The following is a 19436-nucleotide window of genomic DNA, read 5'->3' as shown; positions in this document are numbered from 1 at the left end:
ATTTGTGTCTATGTGTGCCTAAAAAAATTTGTTAACATAATATTTTTAAGTTAAATTACGATTAAGAAGCTACATCATGAATATATTTTTACGATATTGTTAATTATAAATCGTGCATTCCACTTAAAAATAAAAATAAAAAATATAATATATTGAACAAATATAATTCCAGTAATTAAGAAAATCTGGAGTAAAGAAGACAATAGAAACCCGTGGCTTCCTCCGTCGGACCACACTATAATATATAATGTGAATAATGACAATACTACAATTATAAGAACAAGACACTAATAAGGACAAACTATATGAGTATAAGACGCTAATAAACATTGCCATGACATATATGTTAGTGATTTGTGAAACCTAGAAAACATTTGTGTATGTTTCAAATTCATCATCGTACAACATGGCGTCGAACACCAAGAACAAAGTGTTTGGTTCAGAAGAAGCTTCAGCGATGGTTGAGGAACTGAGAGCAGCGTTTGATTGTGGCAAGACACGTGGCTGCGAATGGAGAAGTTCCCAGTTGAAGGCTCTCATCAAGTTGAGTGAAGAACATGAGAAAGAGATTGTTCAAGCTCTTCACTCAGATCTCTCTAAGTCTGAAACTGAAGCCTTTGTGCAAGAGGTACTAATCTTCTTTCTCCAAACTATAATTTATTTTATTGCTTCTAGAAATTTATGTGCCTTTAGGTTTTCGGTTTCTATTATTTTGTGCTCTAGAATTTTAGATTGAAAATATAATAGTTTTATATTTTTTATTATAATCACTAGTGCATACCTTAATGATTTATGTACAAAATTATCGTTTATATCTTTTCATAGACGATATTTTTTCTAAAACCTATCGTCTATTAAATATTCATAATTAATAGTTCTTGCTAAAAATCATCGTTTATAAAAATATATAGATGACTGTTTTTGTTAACCATTACAATAGTCTTAAAATGAAATTTTCTTACAATAGCTTGATAGACAACATTTTTTAACTATCAATGGTGTCCTAATATAATCATCGTGTATAGTCTTTGTTTCACCGATGAATGTTCCCCAATTTCAAGTTTGTTATGATAATATGTTTATAATCAATTGTCACATATTAGGTATTGTTCGCTTAAAACTTAAAGCTTTTGATTCTTAAAATATGTCTTAAGGAGTTAAAAAAATGAGGTGTATTTAAATTATATTTAACTTTAAATTTTAAATGATGTAATTTTATTTGGCAAAATAATTTTTAAGAATATCTTAAGCATATTAAATATCTTTATGATATTTTAAACAAATATGATTATGATTCATGTAAATCAAGGTCAAGAAAACATATATTGATGCATATAGAATTTATAAATTGAATTGGTATGGTAAATTTGTACAACATTTTTAAAAATTAAAAGGGGTGTAAATTAAAATAGGTGATGTGATGAAAGGACAAACAATACTATAAAAGCATTACAAGAACAATATTATAACCCTTTTTTCTAATTCAAATATTTATTATCTGCATCCTGCGATATATTCCTAGGAAGGAAGATGACATTGAAAAAAGACCAAATTCATTATAGAAATGAAAGAGAAAAAAAATGAACTGATTGACATTAATTAACAAATATTTTAACATTGATGGAGAGAAGAGATTGTGATTTTCTTTCAACAACATCATAGTATCGAATATTATATTTTATTAGTGTTATTGTTTCTGACGATTATAATTTTAATATTAAAAAGAAATATTAAATTTTTATTAACACATCTAATATTAAATATTTTAGGAGACACAATTAATACTTTTTAAGAGAGAGAAATGTATTTATTGTTATTATTTCTTTTTTAGGTACTTTTATATTCTTGTTGGTATCCTAAGTACCGACAAAATGTCAAGTGATGAATGGTTTTAGGGACCATTCCTTTGTTATCCTCTAGGGCCTTACACTTGAATTTTATTTTATTTTTTTTTGGTGGAAATTCGATTATATCAAGAAAACTTACTACTACTTAACTTTCTGGAAATTAAATATTTTTTTCTTAAACAACAAGAAAAATAAAGAAATTTGCCAATATAATGGCTCCATATATTTTCTCCTAAATGACTACAATTACTAATGCGAGTAAAATATTTACTAGTTTTCCTACACCTGTGAGTCTCAATTGATACTCATGGATATTTCTAAAATATACATATATTTTACTCTTTTTAAAATAAAATTATCTAAAAATACTCTAAAAGTATAAACTTGAGTACACTATAATCTAAAAATACAAATCTAAAAAAAATTACATTATAAAATATAAGTTTAAATAAAAATAATATCTCTAAATAAATTTTAACGGGAAAGCCTAAATAAAAATGCACAATTTAATAAAATCATAATGTTTTTCGTAACAATTTCGCTTTGGGTAAGGATGCCAACAGAGCGAGTAGGGTGCGAGTATGTGTAGTAGTTCTTTCGTACCCTACCTATTGGATAAATATCCGTCACGTACCCGTACTTATGCTTGTGTGGGTATCCGTTATGCGAGTACTCGTATATTTTCTTATTTATAGTACACGAGTACCTGCAAGTATTTACAAAAAGAAAAATTAAAATTTAATAAAACAATTTAACTATAAATTCAAAAAAAAAATTACAATGCATAACCTTTAAAAATCTCAAACAAAGTGGAAATAACTCATTTAAATAGTGTTGAATGACAATTTACAAATAAAGGAAGATTTTCTAAAACCAATTGATAAAAAATAACTCATTCAACAATGTTTTAATAATTTTTTTTAATTTAAATTAGAGTATAGCGGTACGGATATCCATAGATACAAATACTATTATACTTGTACATGTCCCGTTAACATGCGAGTATCCATACCCGATATCCGCAGATATCCATTTTCAATATTCATTTCTACCAATTGCAGGTTTTATATGCATATATATATATATATATATATATATATATATATATATATATATGTGTGTGTGCGCGCGCGTGCGGTTACGGATTTTTTTCAGCTTTAAGTAACTAATCCTTGAATAAATAATATATAAGCAAAACTTGTAAACAACTTATATAGAAATTAATGATAAAATAATAAGAATGAAATAAGTTACTAACATTATCATTCATTATTTCTTTTAATATTATATATTAAGTCTACTTCAAATTTTGATGAGTCTGAAAATAAAAATTAATCCATGAAATGTAAGAATTAATTTATACTAATACGAATATTTAATTTATAGTGTTATATTACTATTTTTCTTTTATTTAGCTCATGTTCGATTTTGGACATACATAAAAGTTTTTAAAGTATTTGGACGTAGAATTGGATATTGATCTCAAGAGACATAAATTGTAAAAATATTTAGATTTGAATTTTTCATTTGATATTGTCAAAAAAATCCGTACCCGTGAATATTCGCGGATAAAATCTATAACGAGTAGGAAATGGATACCCGTGAATAACGGGTATCGGTATTTTTTATATATGCATGTTAACGGAGCGGGTACGGGTATTATAGTATTTGTACCTATGGATACTCGCACCCGCTATACTCTAATTTAAATTTAAAAAAAAAACATGATTAAAACATTAACACGTCAATTTTAAATGAGTTATTTTTTATCAATTAGTTTTAAAAAATCTCTATTTCTTTTGTAAATGGTCATTCAACACTGTTTAAATGGGTTATTCAAACTTTGTTTGAAATTTATGAATATTATGCATTGTATTTTTATTTGAATTTATGGTTAAAATATGTTGTTAAATATTACATTTTTTCTTTATAAATACCCACGGGTACCCGTGAATATTAAAAGAAAATGTGGATACCCGTTTAACGGATACCTACATGAATATGGGTACGAGTACGAGATGAATATTTATCCAACGGGTAGGGTACGGGAGAACTACTACTCGTACCCTACCCACCCCGTTTACATCGCTAATCTTACCCTTCATTTCATTTCATACTCTCTTACTAAGTGTCAATAAATAATATTCACCCACCCCTTTAAATTTTACAATTATTTATCTCCATATATTTTAAGGAGAGAAAATAATACCTACAACCTTCACTTTATTATTCACACCCCAAATACTTTTCAGAATTTTATATCATAGATGTAGTCATTTGATTATTGACAAAAGTGCAATATTCGAGTCACTCCATTAAAGCCAACGTAGTTTCACATACTTTTAAAAACATAAAAAGTTCAGTAAAAATTCAACAAACCCATTAATTTAATATTGATTATATGATTAATAACAAAGTATAAAAAATAATTTTATAAATATTGGTCTCATCGAACACAATGTCCATTTTGTCGAACAAATGCAAGCTTATAGATTCGTTGAACTGAACAACATAAGCTTATATATGCAAACAAACACAAGCAGTTTGGAATATATGCTTCATTTGAGTTTTTGCTCGGACAGATGACAAGTATACTTCATTTGATAAGATTTTTATACTTGGATATATGCAAGTGTGCTCACTTTGTTTAATAAGTTTTTGCTTGGACAAACAAAGTTGATATGTATTCTAGTCAGAGCATTCATAGTACACATTGAAAATGTATACATTCTTATTCTATATGTGCGAGGATTGCTCGTTTCTTTGTTCCTTTCAAGAGAATCTCACAATAAAGTATCCACATCAAGATCTCTTGACATTTTTAAAGTTTCTCCACACAAATTTTTTTTTTTGAAAATATGTTTTACACATAAAAGGAAAAAATTTACTCATCCTTGCCTTGATAAGTCATGCTATGTATCAAAAGAGTTGCATAAAGAAACTACACACATTTGATGCACACATGGAGAACATATAATATGTCTACACACTTGAACTTCGTTAGACTAAAAACAAAGAAGATGAATTTATACAATTCTATCCAGGAAAGAGTACGATCGTTTATGAATTTGAATCTTCCAACGACACAACAAAAATAAATCAGAGAAGAGCACGTAATAAGACAAGGATGGAAGACGTCACAATCTAGTAGATCGATAAGTCAAGTGACGATTCACCACCAAGATGTTAATCTTTGATAAGAACCTGAAGCCTAAGCCAAGAACAAAGAGAACCATCTCTTTAATGAAATAAAATTCAATATATGACTAAAAGTGTCCACATTATTTTTTGGTACTTCTATATATAGGTACACAAGTTTAAGAAAACCTAAAACTCTAAAAGAAAGCAAAAAGCCCAAAAACATAGAAACATAAATTAACTTTTCTAAAAAATATTTTTCAAATGTGCTCATGATCTTCATGTTCTTTAAGTTTCCTTCTTCATGGCAATTATAAGCTTCAAGGAGACATGTTTTGATCTTCAACTTTGTCATAGATCTTTGAATAACAAATGTTCTTCCTCAAGTTCTTCTTATAGATGTTTATGAGATAATCCTTTATCATACCCTCCTTCTTGAAGATAATTTGTCCTCAAATTTGTACCACTTGAAGTTTAAGAGATAGTTCTTTATCATGAATGATGCACAATCGTACAACAGATCCAAAAGGATTTGCAATGAATCTTATTTTCTCATCTCTCTCTCTCTCTATATATATATATATATGTATGTATGTATGTATGTATATGTATATATGTATATATACATATATACATATACATATACATACATACATACATATATATATATATATATACATATACATACATATATATATATATATACATAGAAGAAAGGTTTTCAATGATGCTTACAAAAAATATCTTAACATTCTCGTGTTTCCAAGCTATCATTAGCTCCAATTTGTGAGAAAGAACATTATTTATGTCCATAACTTTCTAGAAAAGTTTTCTTAAACTTTTATTCATATTAGGATGATAACTCTTTCTTTATGAGCAAAATATGTGATCATTTAATCACAACATTTTTTTTATCAAGTTGTTCTTGCTAGGAGTAATTAGGTCCAAAGAATATTCATGCTTAGCCAAAAATGGTTGTTTTCAAGCAATGACATTTAACTTTTGAAAAAATTCAATAAACATCTTAGGTCCCATGCAAATAGTATCATGTAAAAAAAAGATGTCAATAAAAAAGGAATACATGATGCCTTTTAAAGTACTTTAACTTTGGTTAATTGAACTTTAAAAGGCTTAGACACAAAAAGTCTTTATGAATATGTTTTCCTTTATTGTAAACATTCACCGTAAAAATAGGTAAATTATATGGAAAGTATTTTCAATGATGTAGAATAACGTTATAAATACACAAAATATGAGTCATCAAAAGGTTTTGCTTTAAAAGGTGGATACATAAATTAGGTCTTGTAGAGACAGAATGGAAAGCTTGCAAATAGGTATAGATGGATCCCTTGTACAGAAAAGTGTCTACCTAACTTAAAGGTGATATACCCTAAATGGGGGCTTCTCTTATGGTTCCAATTCACTATAGATGGGCTTAGACCAAGCATTTCTTTAGAGAACTTTATGATCCTATAAAATACATTCATTTTCATGATCCTCCCATATGGCATTGACCTTTACTTTGAAGGGTTTAGAGGAGCATGCATGAATGAAAGTTGTGGGGGTATCATCATCTTCCATCATGATCTCCTTACCTTATAAGAAGGAGAGAAAGGTAGGAAACTAGCTTGTCCAAATTAAAAAACAAAAAAGGTAGTGCTAGGAGTAAGACTCTTAGACTGATGACCTACATACATAAACATATATACATATTACGAAAATCTTTTAATTTTTCTCAACATCTAACTATACATACTAATATGCTATTACTACATAATCATTCTCAAGGTGTTATGGTTAATCTCAACCTTGTAAAGTTGATGGTTGAAGATTTGTTGTTCACCTAAGGAAGGAGAAGTTATAGATGGTTTGATAGCCTAACAAACTCTCTCAAACTAAGAGGAGTAATATGAATTAGACACTTACCTTAGGAGTGTCTAAAAAACATTTTCCTTATTGTAAAAATAAACATTTATCTCTCTTTTTCTGTCCATGATCTTAGGAGTAATTAGAGTTGTCAATTTCGCTCACTCCACAAGGTTTGACCCTAACTCACATGGGTTGTGATAAAAAAAACTCATATGGTCAAATCTCAACCTTCAACTTAGGCTGGTCCATCTCGATATTCAGCCTAGGTAGGCCTGATTTGACCTTCAGCATGAGTGGGGCCGACCAGTCTCGACCTTTGCCTTGGGTCACACCAGTCTTGACCTTCAGCACTAGCTAACCGTCTTCACCTTTAGCCGGGCCGACCTTCTCAACCATCGACCTGATTTGGCCCAAACCTCTGATTAACAATGACATCGAATTTGGGTTAAGGCTGACTTGGTCAAATTTGGCCAAATTTTTGTTGTGGCCAACTCACCCGAATTCGACGAGATTTTGGCATGGCTAACTCGGTTGAATTTAACCAAATTTCTGTCAGGGCTGACTTAGCCAAAATTTGGTTCGGTTCGACTCGGTCTAATACGGTCGAGGTAAACTTAGTCGAATTTGACCAAATTTTGATTAGGGTAAACTCGACCGAATTTCAATTGAGGCTCTTCCATCGAATTCGATCAAATTTCGGTTGGGTCCCTTTCGTCGAATTCAACTAAATTTTGATGAGGACAGATTCAGCCAAATTCGATCAAGTTTTAGTTAGGATTGACTTGGTCAAATTTAACGAAATTTCGATCAGAATCAACTCGACCAAATTTGATTAAATTTTTGTCATGATCAACTCGTCTTAATTATGTCAAATTTCATCCTAGAGAACTAAACCAAGTTCGATCGAATTTTCGTCAGAATCGACTAGAAACCAAAATTTAGTTGGGACAATTTCGATCAAATTTAACCGTTGAACAAAGCTAAATCAAATTTAATCCTGATATAAGAGTTTATATAATTTAATATATTAAAGCTGCCTGTATAATAACTACGGTCTAAAATAAAGACATCCAACATTAGTGTGAGATGATGATTCATAGCCATATTTGACCATCAAATAGTGTTTATATATTTCTAGTTTTAAATATTTACTTTTATATTTTTTTCTGAATAAAAAATATTTATAAAAAAATAAAAATAAAAGAACTATATCTACAGTAAACAGATCTAATTCAGGAACTAAAATGTATGTAAATCTAGTGCTAGTAATAAAGATGAAGCAGGAAAAAAAAATTCTTAATATATTATTAAATGATGTAACATCCCACCAAATATTGGTGCGAAATTTGGGCTTTTCAAATCTAAAAAGGACACAAGTAGTTTAACCAGAAAAGAAAGAGAAAGGTTGTAATCATAGTTTTTTCTTATAATTAGGAATGACTTCTGTACATGGCTTCTCATCCAAGCTTGCTTATTGACTTTCAGAGCTCAGTGTTTTCTTTACTTTTTGATATATATATTTATATATACAAAGATTATAAAATACGTTACGATAACTAATAAATTAGAGTTGCCAGACACGTAAGTATAGATGATATCGAAATAAGAAAATTTAATATGAAGTTTATGTAACACATTTACGATAACTAATACATTTTTTAAAATGAAAATAAATATTAAATAGTGTAAAATCACGGATGGAAATTAATATACAAAGAAAATCTTACTATCAATAACAGAAAATCTGATTTATATAGTTTGTTACATTTTAAACGTAAAACGTAATATGAGTTGAAATTGTAATTCCAAAAAAGCCATCGATAGTAAAAAAGAAGTCTTAGTGAAAAATTGTAATTCCAAAATTATATTTTGAATATATCTTATATTATTGAGGGGTCTTTCTAGGAGACGTAATATAGAGATTGAATGACGATCAGATCCGAATTAAAGAGATTAACATTACTTTTAATCTCATTATTTTAAGAAAATGTGTTACCGTCTTTTTCCGTTATATATATATATATATATATATATATATATATATATATATATATATATATATATATATATATTTTTTTTTTTTTTTTGTTTAGAGATGTAAAAATGGGTTTCAACCCGTGAGCCAATCCGGCTCACCACGGGTTTGAGTTAGGTTGGGTTGAGAAAAATTCAACTTTTGTAAAGTGGGTTGAACTCAACCCGGTTCACTTAACCTACGGGTTAAACGGGTTCGAGCCGGGTTGAAGGTGGGTTGACCCACTTAACCCACCAACATTTTTTTATAATTTTTTATAATTTTTTTAAAATATTTTTTTAATTTTTTTTAATTTTTTTAATAATTATTTACTACTCCTATTATATTTGTTCACAATTTCATATTTTTAAATGCTAGAATTTAATTATATTTGAATAGTTTGAATGTTTAATTAATTTGATTGTCAAATTATATATGTTGATACTTTAATCTTTAACTATAATATGTACAGTAAATTACTGAAGTAACTGCCTTATAAACATTTTTTTCTAAATTAGTATGAAAAAAAATGTATAATTTTTTTATTTATATTTTGTTGAATAGCATGACAGAAAATTTGTAATATTAACCATGCTTTCTTAGACTATATGGATACTTCATTAATGACCTTTATTATTATATTGTCACTTATGAAGATTATGTTTGCCTAGAAGTCTATTAAAAATAGAGAAAAATATGTTTTTGGAGTTTGATCCAAATTTGAAAACAGTCCCTGGTCGAAACTTAGTCACTGATTGATCTCTGTATTTTTAAAATCATTATTTTTAGTCTCTATTTTTGGACGATATTAAAAATAGCAAAAGGAGTGCCACATATTATTAAAAATACCGTTGAATATATAGATCATACTGTATTGGTTTATTATAAACCGATGAGTACATGCTTGAACTGTTAACCACGGTTAACAAAAACAAATGTTACTTAAAATAAATAAAAAAAATATAAAAGAGACCTATTATTTAGAAAAAATATATTCAAACAGCTATAGTATTAATTAAGTTTTAATTAATGAGTGAATTAAAATTAAATAATTGAAATATTTAAAAATTCAATTGATGAAATTAAAATGTTACATCTAAAATTATCGATCGAACCAATTAAACTATAAAAAAAATGAAGTCTTACTATTTCAATATAAATTGATAAAAAAATTCCATTTAAACCTAAAGTAATAGAAAACTAAGGAATTCCTAATCGATAACCAAACTTTTGTAAGATTCAACTCCCCCAAATGATCGAAACCAAACAAAACGTATGCAATGAACATTGCAGAAACAACTTCTAAAGGGACCACCAACTTCTTTGTCCTTTGCGCGCTTCCATCATGGTGTGGCCATACTCTTATCAAATAATTTTTATGAATTTTATTAAATAAATAGTAGAAACACGTGAGTTTGTCTAATTTTTTACTATCATAACAAAGAATTTATTATTATAATAAATATTAAAATAAAAAATGTTATTAAACTATAAAATCATTTTAAAAGTAAATAATTTCCAATAGTAAAATTATTTACTTTTAAAATTATTTTATTGTGTAGATGATCTTTTTATCAAAAGTAGTTTTCTGAATTTAAAATAATAATTAATAAATAAAATTAAAAAATTATATAAATCAAACGACAGATTTTTTTTAATAGTATAGATAATTATAGAAATAAAAATATTATTAATTTATAAAATAATTTTATTACAAGTAATTGTTTTATTGTATTGATTTTTTTTTATTATGATAATCATTTAAATTTTAAAAAATTGATAATAAAATTAAAAAAAATTGTGTGAGAGAATTCACCTTATTAATAATATAGATAAATAATCATTTTAAAGTAATTAAAATATAAATAAAATAAGTTTTTTTTTTTACATGTATAAGTTTATGTTATGATTAAAATTAAAGCATATTTATTCTGTTTTAATTAAATTTTGCAATTATAAATTTTATGAATAATTTATGATGTGATGTAAAATTATTTTAAACTCTAAAAACAATATTTAAAGAAATAAATAAAAGAAGATTGATTAAAGTTAATGAATATTTAAGAAGATAAGTGAAGATAAGGTATGATTGATTGCTTGATAATACTTTTAGAAAATAATACTATGTGAAATCACGTCTTAGGATGAAATGTTGAATGTGAGAGCAAGTAATAATTTTACTCTTTTAGTTTTTCTTATTTAAAAATTGTTGTAAAATAAAGTTGTTTAGATTTATTTAAAATTTATATTTAATTTCAATTTAGAAGTATATAGTTACCAATTATTCACTGTTACAATTTTTAATTGTAATTAATTGTCCTAAAAATATGTTAAAACCTATTCATATCATTAATTAAAATTAATAAATGTTAAATGAATTAAATACAATTTAATAACGTCTATAGAAAACATTAAATATATTTAAAATCAACATGTCTAGTGAACATAATTAAAAGGTTAAATTACTCTTTTGGTCCCTTTATTTGTCATGAAATCTCATTTTGGTTCTTAAGTTTTTCGTTGTCTCAATTTGGTATTCATTTTCTTAAAAATGACTCAATTTGGTCCTTACCGTTAACTTTGACTAAACGGTGTTAAAGTCAACGCCATATGTCAATTTATGTTTTTTTTTTTTTAATTTTTTTTAATTTTTTTTTAAATTTTTGACACGTCACTTCGCAGTTGTGCCACGTGTCAAAGTGACTCAATTTGATCTCTATATTTGTTTTTAGTTTCAATTTAGTCCCAATTTTTATAAAAATGAAGCAATATTTTCCTTCCTTGACACTAAATTTACTTTTTTATAAATTTTATGGTGATATTCTTACTAAAATTAATGTTTTTATTAAATATTTTTATAAATATTTTAAATTAACTTTAAATTCTACATAAAACATTAGACTTTGATTTTGTTTTGAACTTGAAATTTAGTTCCTAAACTTATGTGTGACAAGTTATTTGATTTTTAATTTTTACTAAGTTTGTATAATATGATACACTTGATGCCTTTATATATAATGAAAAAATTGTTAACTTTTGAAATTAAGTTTGGGGTTTAACTTTGTTTAATAATAAAACTAAAAAAAAAACTTATTTAAAAATATTTCTACAAATATTTAATAAAAACGTCAATTTTATTAAGAATATCATCATAAGTTGTATACAAAGATTAGATTGAGTCTCAATCTAAGGAGGATAATATTGCATCATTTTTACAAAAATTGGGACTAAATTGAAACTAAAAACAAATATAAGGACCAAATTGAGTCACTTTGAGACGTGACACAACTGTGAAGTGACACGTGTCAAAAATAAAAAAATTCAAAAAAAAAAAAACAGAAATTGACACGTGGCGTTAACTTAACACCGTCTGGTCAAAGTTAACGGTGAAGACTAAATTGAGTCATTTTTAAGAAAATGAGGATCAAATTGAGACAACAAAAAAACTTGAGGACCAAAATAAAATTTTATAATAAATAGAGGAAAAAAAAATTTAACCTAATTAAAATTAAAAGAAAAAGTGCGGTCTACGCTCGAATACTTCTAAATAAACCTAACCAATGTGATTAATATTGTAAAATATTTAAAAACTGAAATAAAGTATGCTATTGATTTACAGTTATTATTCGCCTGAATTCTTCAAATCTGTCTTAATTAACATATCAAATAGTCATTATGTTTTAAGAATATGGGTAAAGCATAAACTGTAGTCTTATCATTATTTTATATTAATCAATAAAAAAGGCATATCAACAAAATAAGAAAGCATACAATAATAGTATCCTTGTTAACCATGATAAGTTGACAACATAGCATATAGCATATCATAGTAAATTAGTAAAGAAAGATATTTCCGCTTTAAGAAACATATATCACATATTTTATGATTAATTAATGCTAAGATAAATATAAATATAAAAATTCAAATTTTCATTTTATTAATATATTAATGTTTTATTAATCATAGTGATATTACCTTTTTGTGAAAAGCTTGGAAACCAAATAAGTTAAAAAATCTTGAAGGTAGTAAACCAGTTCTTTGTTTGTATTGTGTAAGCTATAAAATTGGATATCCTAACTCAACACTCCTCCACATCGTGTTTTTTTTTCTTCTTCCTTTTTTGTGGCGTCGTTTTGTCCGCAACACGCACAGCAGCAATGTCGTTTCAGGACTCAGACGAAACGACGTCCAAGGAGAGTGCGTTCGACGCGCCGGCGGCGTGGCGGCTCGTGATGGAGTTGCGTGGAGCCTTTGCTTCGGGCAAAACTCGCAGTTACGACTGGCGAGTGACGCAGCTCAAAGCGCTCGAGAAACTCGTCACCAATCACGAGCCGGAGATCGTCGACGCGCTCCGAAAAGACCTCGCGAAGCCGCCGCTGGAAACCGTCGCTTACGAGGTGCTGTTGGTTATTCCACTCTCGTTGTTACTCTCTGCGTTTTACTTTCTCTGTATTTCTGGTGCGTGTCACCTCGGTAGTGGAAGAGGAATGTTTCGAAAATTGTTCTTCACAGGTGGATTTCGTGATAGAGATTTTGTGCGGTTCATTTATTACGGTGACTGAGTGATGCCGTGTGTCACGACCTCCGATTCTTTTTTTTTTCTTTTTTCTGAGCAATGCTTTTTGTGTGCAGTGTTGACGTGTTGCATAGAGTTTTTTTGGGGATATTTCTATTTATTTATTTTAGTTTTTTTGGAAGGGGTATAATTGAATTTATCGGTTGGTTACTTGTCTTTGTGATTGCGGTTCGCCTTTCTTTGTGGTGGTGGAAACGTTGCCGTTTGGGACTGGGTGGTTTGGTGTGAGCATTAATGGTGCACTCTTTTGCATTCCACTTTTAGGACGAGTCAATATGTGGGCCTCGGAGTTTTTTTGTGAGTCTAATACAGGTCGTTTTGGCTGTTTTAATTCATGGATTTTGTTAATGCCAGTACTTGTGGCTTAATCTAGACAACTAGAAACTGTGAATTGATCAAAAATAACTTTTTCTTATGCTTTTTTTTTTCAATTTGTTATAATAAAAAAATCAACCCATATACATATAGCGGTATGTGATTGGATGAGGAGATATTTATTCACAAGGGTAAATGAACCTTTATCATTTTTAGTTGGTTAAATGACTGAATTTGTTGCCACTACCGTTTAATGTAGAGCAGTCAAAGTGTTTACTTAAACTACTGTCACTGGATACGTTGTTGCAGGCCACTCTGTCCTTGGTCTATTCTGGTTTCTGATTTTATTTTTTTTTAATTAAATTGCGCGTTTGTGGTTTGTTGCTTCAAAACTGTTTACATACACAGTATTTTTGGGGTATGTGGATGAAGGGAAAAAGTTGGGAGAGAAGCTGATGATGTGATAATAATGTTAAGGGAAATGAAAAGGGTGATAGAGGATGAAAAGGGAGATAGGAAGAAAAATGATTGACAGCAAATTGTAAGAGAAGTTGAATGTATGAACACAATAACTTGTTCGGAAGCACTTTTATTCTTTCATGCGGTTGACAAAAGGGATTTCAGTTTAGTTGAGATACCTCTGGTTATAAAGTTACTAAATGGCGCATGCCCACATCATTTGATACTACTTTTTAAGTAAAAAACAATTCACACATGGTGTGCTTGTTGTGTGCTTGTTTAAGCAGGACAGTATGTGCCAATCAGGGTTAGCTAAACCGGTAGGATTGAGAAGTCATAAATGTAAACTGTTCAATGAAGTGCCTATATAAGCTTTCGTCTGAGACCTGTGGCTTGCCTGACATCCTTTATCTTAAAGTGGTGCATCCTCTCCTTTCACATTTGTTACCAAAAAATAGAAAATCTTTGCGTTTGGAGGAGATCCCGGGTGTGTTGGTGTATGACATCGTTATCTTTTTTAGTAACGGCAGACAATACTAATTACAGCTCTTGAAATTGCAATGATAATTTCATTGAGTATGGGCATATTAAATTGGCTCTTCCTATTTTTAAAATTTTGGACTTTGATATCTTAGGCTGCTCAATCCTTGCTATCATGTTTTTCAAACTTTCTCCACTTGATTTTGAATAAGGTTTTTAGGTTGATAATGTGTACGTTGATTTGAGATCTCCGATGATGTGCAATCAGGGTCCCGTGTATATCCAGTTATTAATACCCCTTAGATAGGAAAGAGACTAAATCTATTTTATCCAAGGAATACTGAATTTTTTTACAAATTAAGAAATAATATTTGCTAATTATTACTAACCAAACATTTTGGAGCCTTCAATAAGGACATGAATCTGAAAATGTAGAATGAAACCTAGTTTCCAGACTACTGCTTATTAAGTTGTTTCGATATTTTCTACAACGGTGTTAAGTATGATATTTTCCAACTTCTGGTGACTGGGGGTAGGTTTGTGTTGCAGATTGCTATGTTGAAAAACTCATGTAAAGTTGCGCTCAAAGAATTGAAATATTGGATATCTCCCGAAAAGGTATATTTATGTCAATTTCTTTGCTGATACTGTTCGACACAATTCTTTTTTATTTATCACATGAATTTCCCTTTATTGCAGGTCAAAACATCACTCGCAGCTTTTCCTTCTTCAGCTGAAATAGTATCTGAACCACTGGGGGTTGTGCTAGTCATCTCGGCATGGAACTACCCTTTTCGTATGTTAATATTTTGATGACCTTGTTTCATTTGCTTTTGAGCCGACTTCTCACATTTTTTCTTTCTTTTAAGCTCTTCAAAGTCTATAGTGGTGATAATATTACATTTCCATCTATCTTTCCAGTTTTGTCACTTGATCCAGTCATTGGAGCTATAGCAGCTGGTAATGCTGTGGTTTTAAAACCATCAGAAATTGCTCCAGCCACATCATCACTGATGGCAAAACTGCTGGGAGACTACATGGATAACTCATGTATTAGAGTTGTTGAGGGAGCAGTTGATGAAACATCCGCATTGCTAGAGCAAAAGTGGGACAAAATTTTCTATACAGGTTCTTGTTTGCAAGTCTTCTGTTTTCTTGACGGTTTATTAGAATCCTGAAATGACATTGTTTGTCTCATTGATAATTTAGCGACATACCGTAACTAACTTTTTTCAACTGTTTATTATTTGACGAAATCTGTGAGTCCCTCCAAATGACGTGGCCACGTAGATTTTACTCTATTATTATTATGAAAATGTTTTCGAATGAGGCATTTGCAAGCATTTTTCTTTTATTATACATAATACAAATTTTGATACTCCTTTTGGATAATTCAACAGGTGCATTCAGAAAAGAAAAAAAGAACATTATAATTTTTTTTTTTGGTTTTAGTTGCAAAAGATCAGTTTGAGCATAACATTTGTTCTTTAAGCTCCTAAAAATTCACATGCATGCTACGAAAACATCAATGTGGATTTTTTTTTTTCTTTAGCCGATGGATAGTTTGATGCATGCTATTATCAGCGATCATACATATCCAATATTGCTTGTTTCTATTACTTTAACAAGTCTGATAACAATGAAAGTTTATATTCCTTTAGTTTGGTGGATAACAACGGAAGTATTTCATTTCTTAATTGTGTTTTAGGCTTCATAGGAGAGGCATCTACTCTATAAACTTTTATATAGCTGTTCTTGAAATTCTTCTTTCATTTCTATCATTTAGAAAGGGAAAACATATCATTCTCAACAGTGATTGGCAATGTTGTTATGGTTTAACGATTGCTGTAAAGATTGGAATACATATAGATAGTACTGTTATTGGTCTTGGTGATAGTTCAGATAACAATTTTGAGCAGTATCCCTGCTTATTGAAATATGCTCTGAAGCATATAGCCATATACCTTGTTGAATCGCATGATTTACATCAATTCTCAAGTTTAGGTCATATATCCTTTGGAAAACAGGATGGGAATTTGTTGACCAACATATTGAAGGCGTCTCAGTGATGGATAAGATAAATTTAAGTACAAACTTTGAAAAGCTGTATCTAATTGATACGCAACAGGAAATTTGTGTAAAATAATAGCTTATAGGTAGTATGGCACTTGATATAGCTCTAAACAATATATGGATAATTGATGATAAAGATAGTTTAGTTTTGACGCTCTTTGCTCTTGAGCATTATTCTACTTTCAATGGTTGAGTTGTGACCAAGTCCCCTTGTACTTCTTTTAAAATTTCGGATGCATTGACTGTGTTTGTAACCTGTAACATATTGTTAGACTATTAGTGTCAGTCTATTCAAGAAATCCAGTTTTGATTGTTTTTCTAGGATCTGATCCTGGATTTTCTGTTTACAAGGTTATTACAATGTGTCACGTGTAATTGTTGGATTTTTAGGTAATGGACGAGTGGCACGTGTTGTGATGGCTGCTGCTGCAAAACACCTTACACCGGTCGTGCTGGAGCTCGGAGGAAAATCTCCAGTTGTAGTCGATTCAAACATCAATTTAAAGGTATACCTTGTCATGTTTTATTTTTATCTGTTACTTGCCATCATTCTGACCTCTTTGCATTTTTTGATCTAAATTAATTTTATTTTGAATTGTCCAGGTAGCAACAAGACGAATAATTGCCGGAAAGTGGGGTTGTAATAATGGACAAGCCTGTATTTCTCCAGATTATATTATAACAACAAAAGAATATGCTCCCAAGTTGGTAATAAGTTTTTCCTGATTGTAATTTGAGAATTTTTAGTTTTCTGTTTGTTTAGTGCTGGTTGTCTCCTATTTCTAGGTGGATGCGCTAAAGACTGAATTGGAGAAATTTTATGGGAAGAACCCATTGGAATCAGAAGATTTGTCTCGTATTGTGAACTCCAATCACTTCAATCGCTTGAAAAAGCTCTTGGATGATGATAAGGTTTCTGATAAGATTGTTCATGGAGGTGAAAAGGATGAAAGCAAATTGTAAGTTCTGCATATGCTTTTCGGGGTTCTTTATGGAAAAACTCTTGGTTTAGTGAAACAGAATTGATATTGACTCTAGCATTTCTTCTTTTCTCAACATTTCAGGAAGATTAGCCCCACTCTTCTCTTGGATGTCCCACGGGATTCTTTGATTATGAGTGAGGAGATATTTGGTCCTTTACTTCCCATACTCACGGTAGGTGTTAAGACACCATTACGCCACACTGATTGTTTTGTGACATTTTCGTAAAAATCTTTTTAGTTTCTTTGGTTTCTTGCTTTTACCGTAGTGAGTAGTCTAATGAAAACAAATATGCAGAGTTTTTCAAATGGCTCTTTTTCTTGAAACAGGTAGACAAACTGGAAGAAAGCTTTGTTGTGATCAATTCAGGACCAAAGCCTCTCGCTGCATATATATTTACAAATAACAAGAAGCTCAAGGAGCTATTTGTTAGGAATATTTCAGCTGGCGGCTTGGTTGTTAATGACACTACATTACATGTAATTGTTTTATTGTTTTTACATTCTACCCTTGATACTTCCGATTCTTATGTGCAATCAGAACAGCAGTATAAGTTATCTCTTAAATCTTCTTCAAGACTAAATAAAGACTGGAGGCAATGCGGTAAATTGTATTACTGTAGAAGATTAAAAGAAAATAACTTCAAAATATTATCATAAATTCTTTTCGGATTTCATTATATGCACTAGGAGGTTCTTTAAATAGAATTTGTTGTTTCCAACCCATGCATTTGCTTTTTTTGGTTCATCATGAAATGAGTTTCTTCATATTAAATGTGGTTTTTCCGTTTACAGATACTCACATTTTATTTATTGTTCTAAAATATTATTGATTCTGTTTTCCTTTTGGGTTTTTTACCTGATGCAGCTTGCGGTTCATACTTTGCCATTTGGAGGAGTTGGTGAGAGTGGAGTGGGGGCATACCACGGGAAATTCTCCTTTGATGCATTTAGCCACAAAAAGGCAGTTCTGTATCGCAGTTTTATTGGTGATGCATCAGTTAGGTATCCACCATACACAAGTACAAAGCAAAGATTGCTAAAAGCTCTCATTGGTGGTGGCATACTTGGTATTATTCGTGCCCTGTTTGGTTTGTCCTAGGCTTTAATTTTTAGTATATTGGTATCTCTATGCTATTAATACTGCTTTCATTATGTCTTCCTTGTATTTTAAACTCCAGTAGACTTTACTCATCAACCATGAGTTGTGGATTAAAAGTAAATTTTATGTATATATTGCAATTCTTCATATCATTTGTTTTAAGACGCCTTGTGGTTATCATGTTCTATCACCTTCCATAGTAATAAACACTGATATTGGTATCTCTGTAGCAAGTTCTATAACGTCTTTTAATAACAGTGTCCCGTAATTAAAACTAAGTATGCTATTTAATTACAGCATCTTATTATACCGAATTGTTAATCTGGGTTACGTGCAAAGGATTCATCGTGTAGTAAGATACGGAATTGCGTAAAGCTTGATACTTTTTGTATACAATCCTCTGAATTTTTATCATAAGCTGCCAGTGAAAAGTTGATTTCAAAATGTATTTTTCTTTCAATGCGTATATAGGAAATTTCTTACAGATTAGTTATATGATTTCAAATATAAAAATCCAAGTTGCTCTTACGGGAATTGTGATATTTATTGTGCCAAATTGTTAATGGTCCACGTAAGCTAAGT

At 29.7% G+C, this 19436-nt stretch overlaps 1 protein-coding gene across 2 annotated transcripts; it reads left to right on the top strand.

Moving 5' to 3' along the window:
• Window positions 1–391: 391 nt before the first annotated feature.
• ALDH3H1 (aldehyde dehydrogenase 3H1) lies at window positions 392–19001 on the top strand. 2 transcript variants are annotated; one of them, XM_085665653.1, is made up of 10 exons: window positions 392–628; window positions 15249–15317; window positions 15399–15495; window positions 15621–15827; window positions 17163–17278; window positions 17376–17480; window positions 17559–17731; window positions 17837–17931; window positions 18087–18232; window positions 18621–19001. In XM_085665653.1, the coding sequence occupies exons 1-10, from the start codon at window positions 407–409 to the stop codon at window positions 18852–18854; spliced, it is 1464 nt and encodes a 487-aa protein (XP_085521779.1). In that variant the 5' UTR covers window positions 392–406; the 3' UTR covers window positions 18855–19001. The 2 variants fall into 2 exon arrangements, with proteins under 2 accessions (XP_085521779.1, XP_085521778.1); XM_085665652.1 differs by lacking the exon at window positions 392–628 and adding an exon at window positions 12947–13266.
• The last annotated feature ends 435 nt before the right edge of the window (window positions 19002–19436 follow it).

This window comes from Vigna unguiculata, chromosome 8 (genome assembly GCF_037176805.1).
Source record: "Vigna unguiculata cultivar grain cowpea cultivar isolate G323 ecotype 2 chromosome 8, ASM3717680v1, whole genome shotgun sequence".
Classification (NCBI taxonomy): domain Eukaryota; kingdom Viridiplantae; phylum Streptophyta; class Magnoliopsida; order Fabales; family Fabaceae; genus Vigna; species Vigna unguiculata.
Note: the sequence above shows the minus strand (reverse complement) of the source record. Positions and strands in the feature narration are given on the sequence as shown.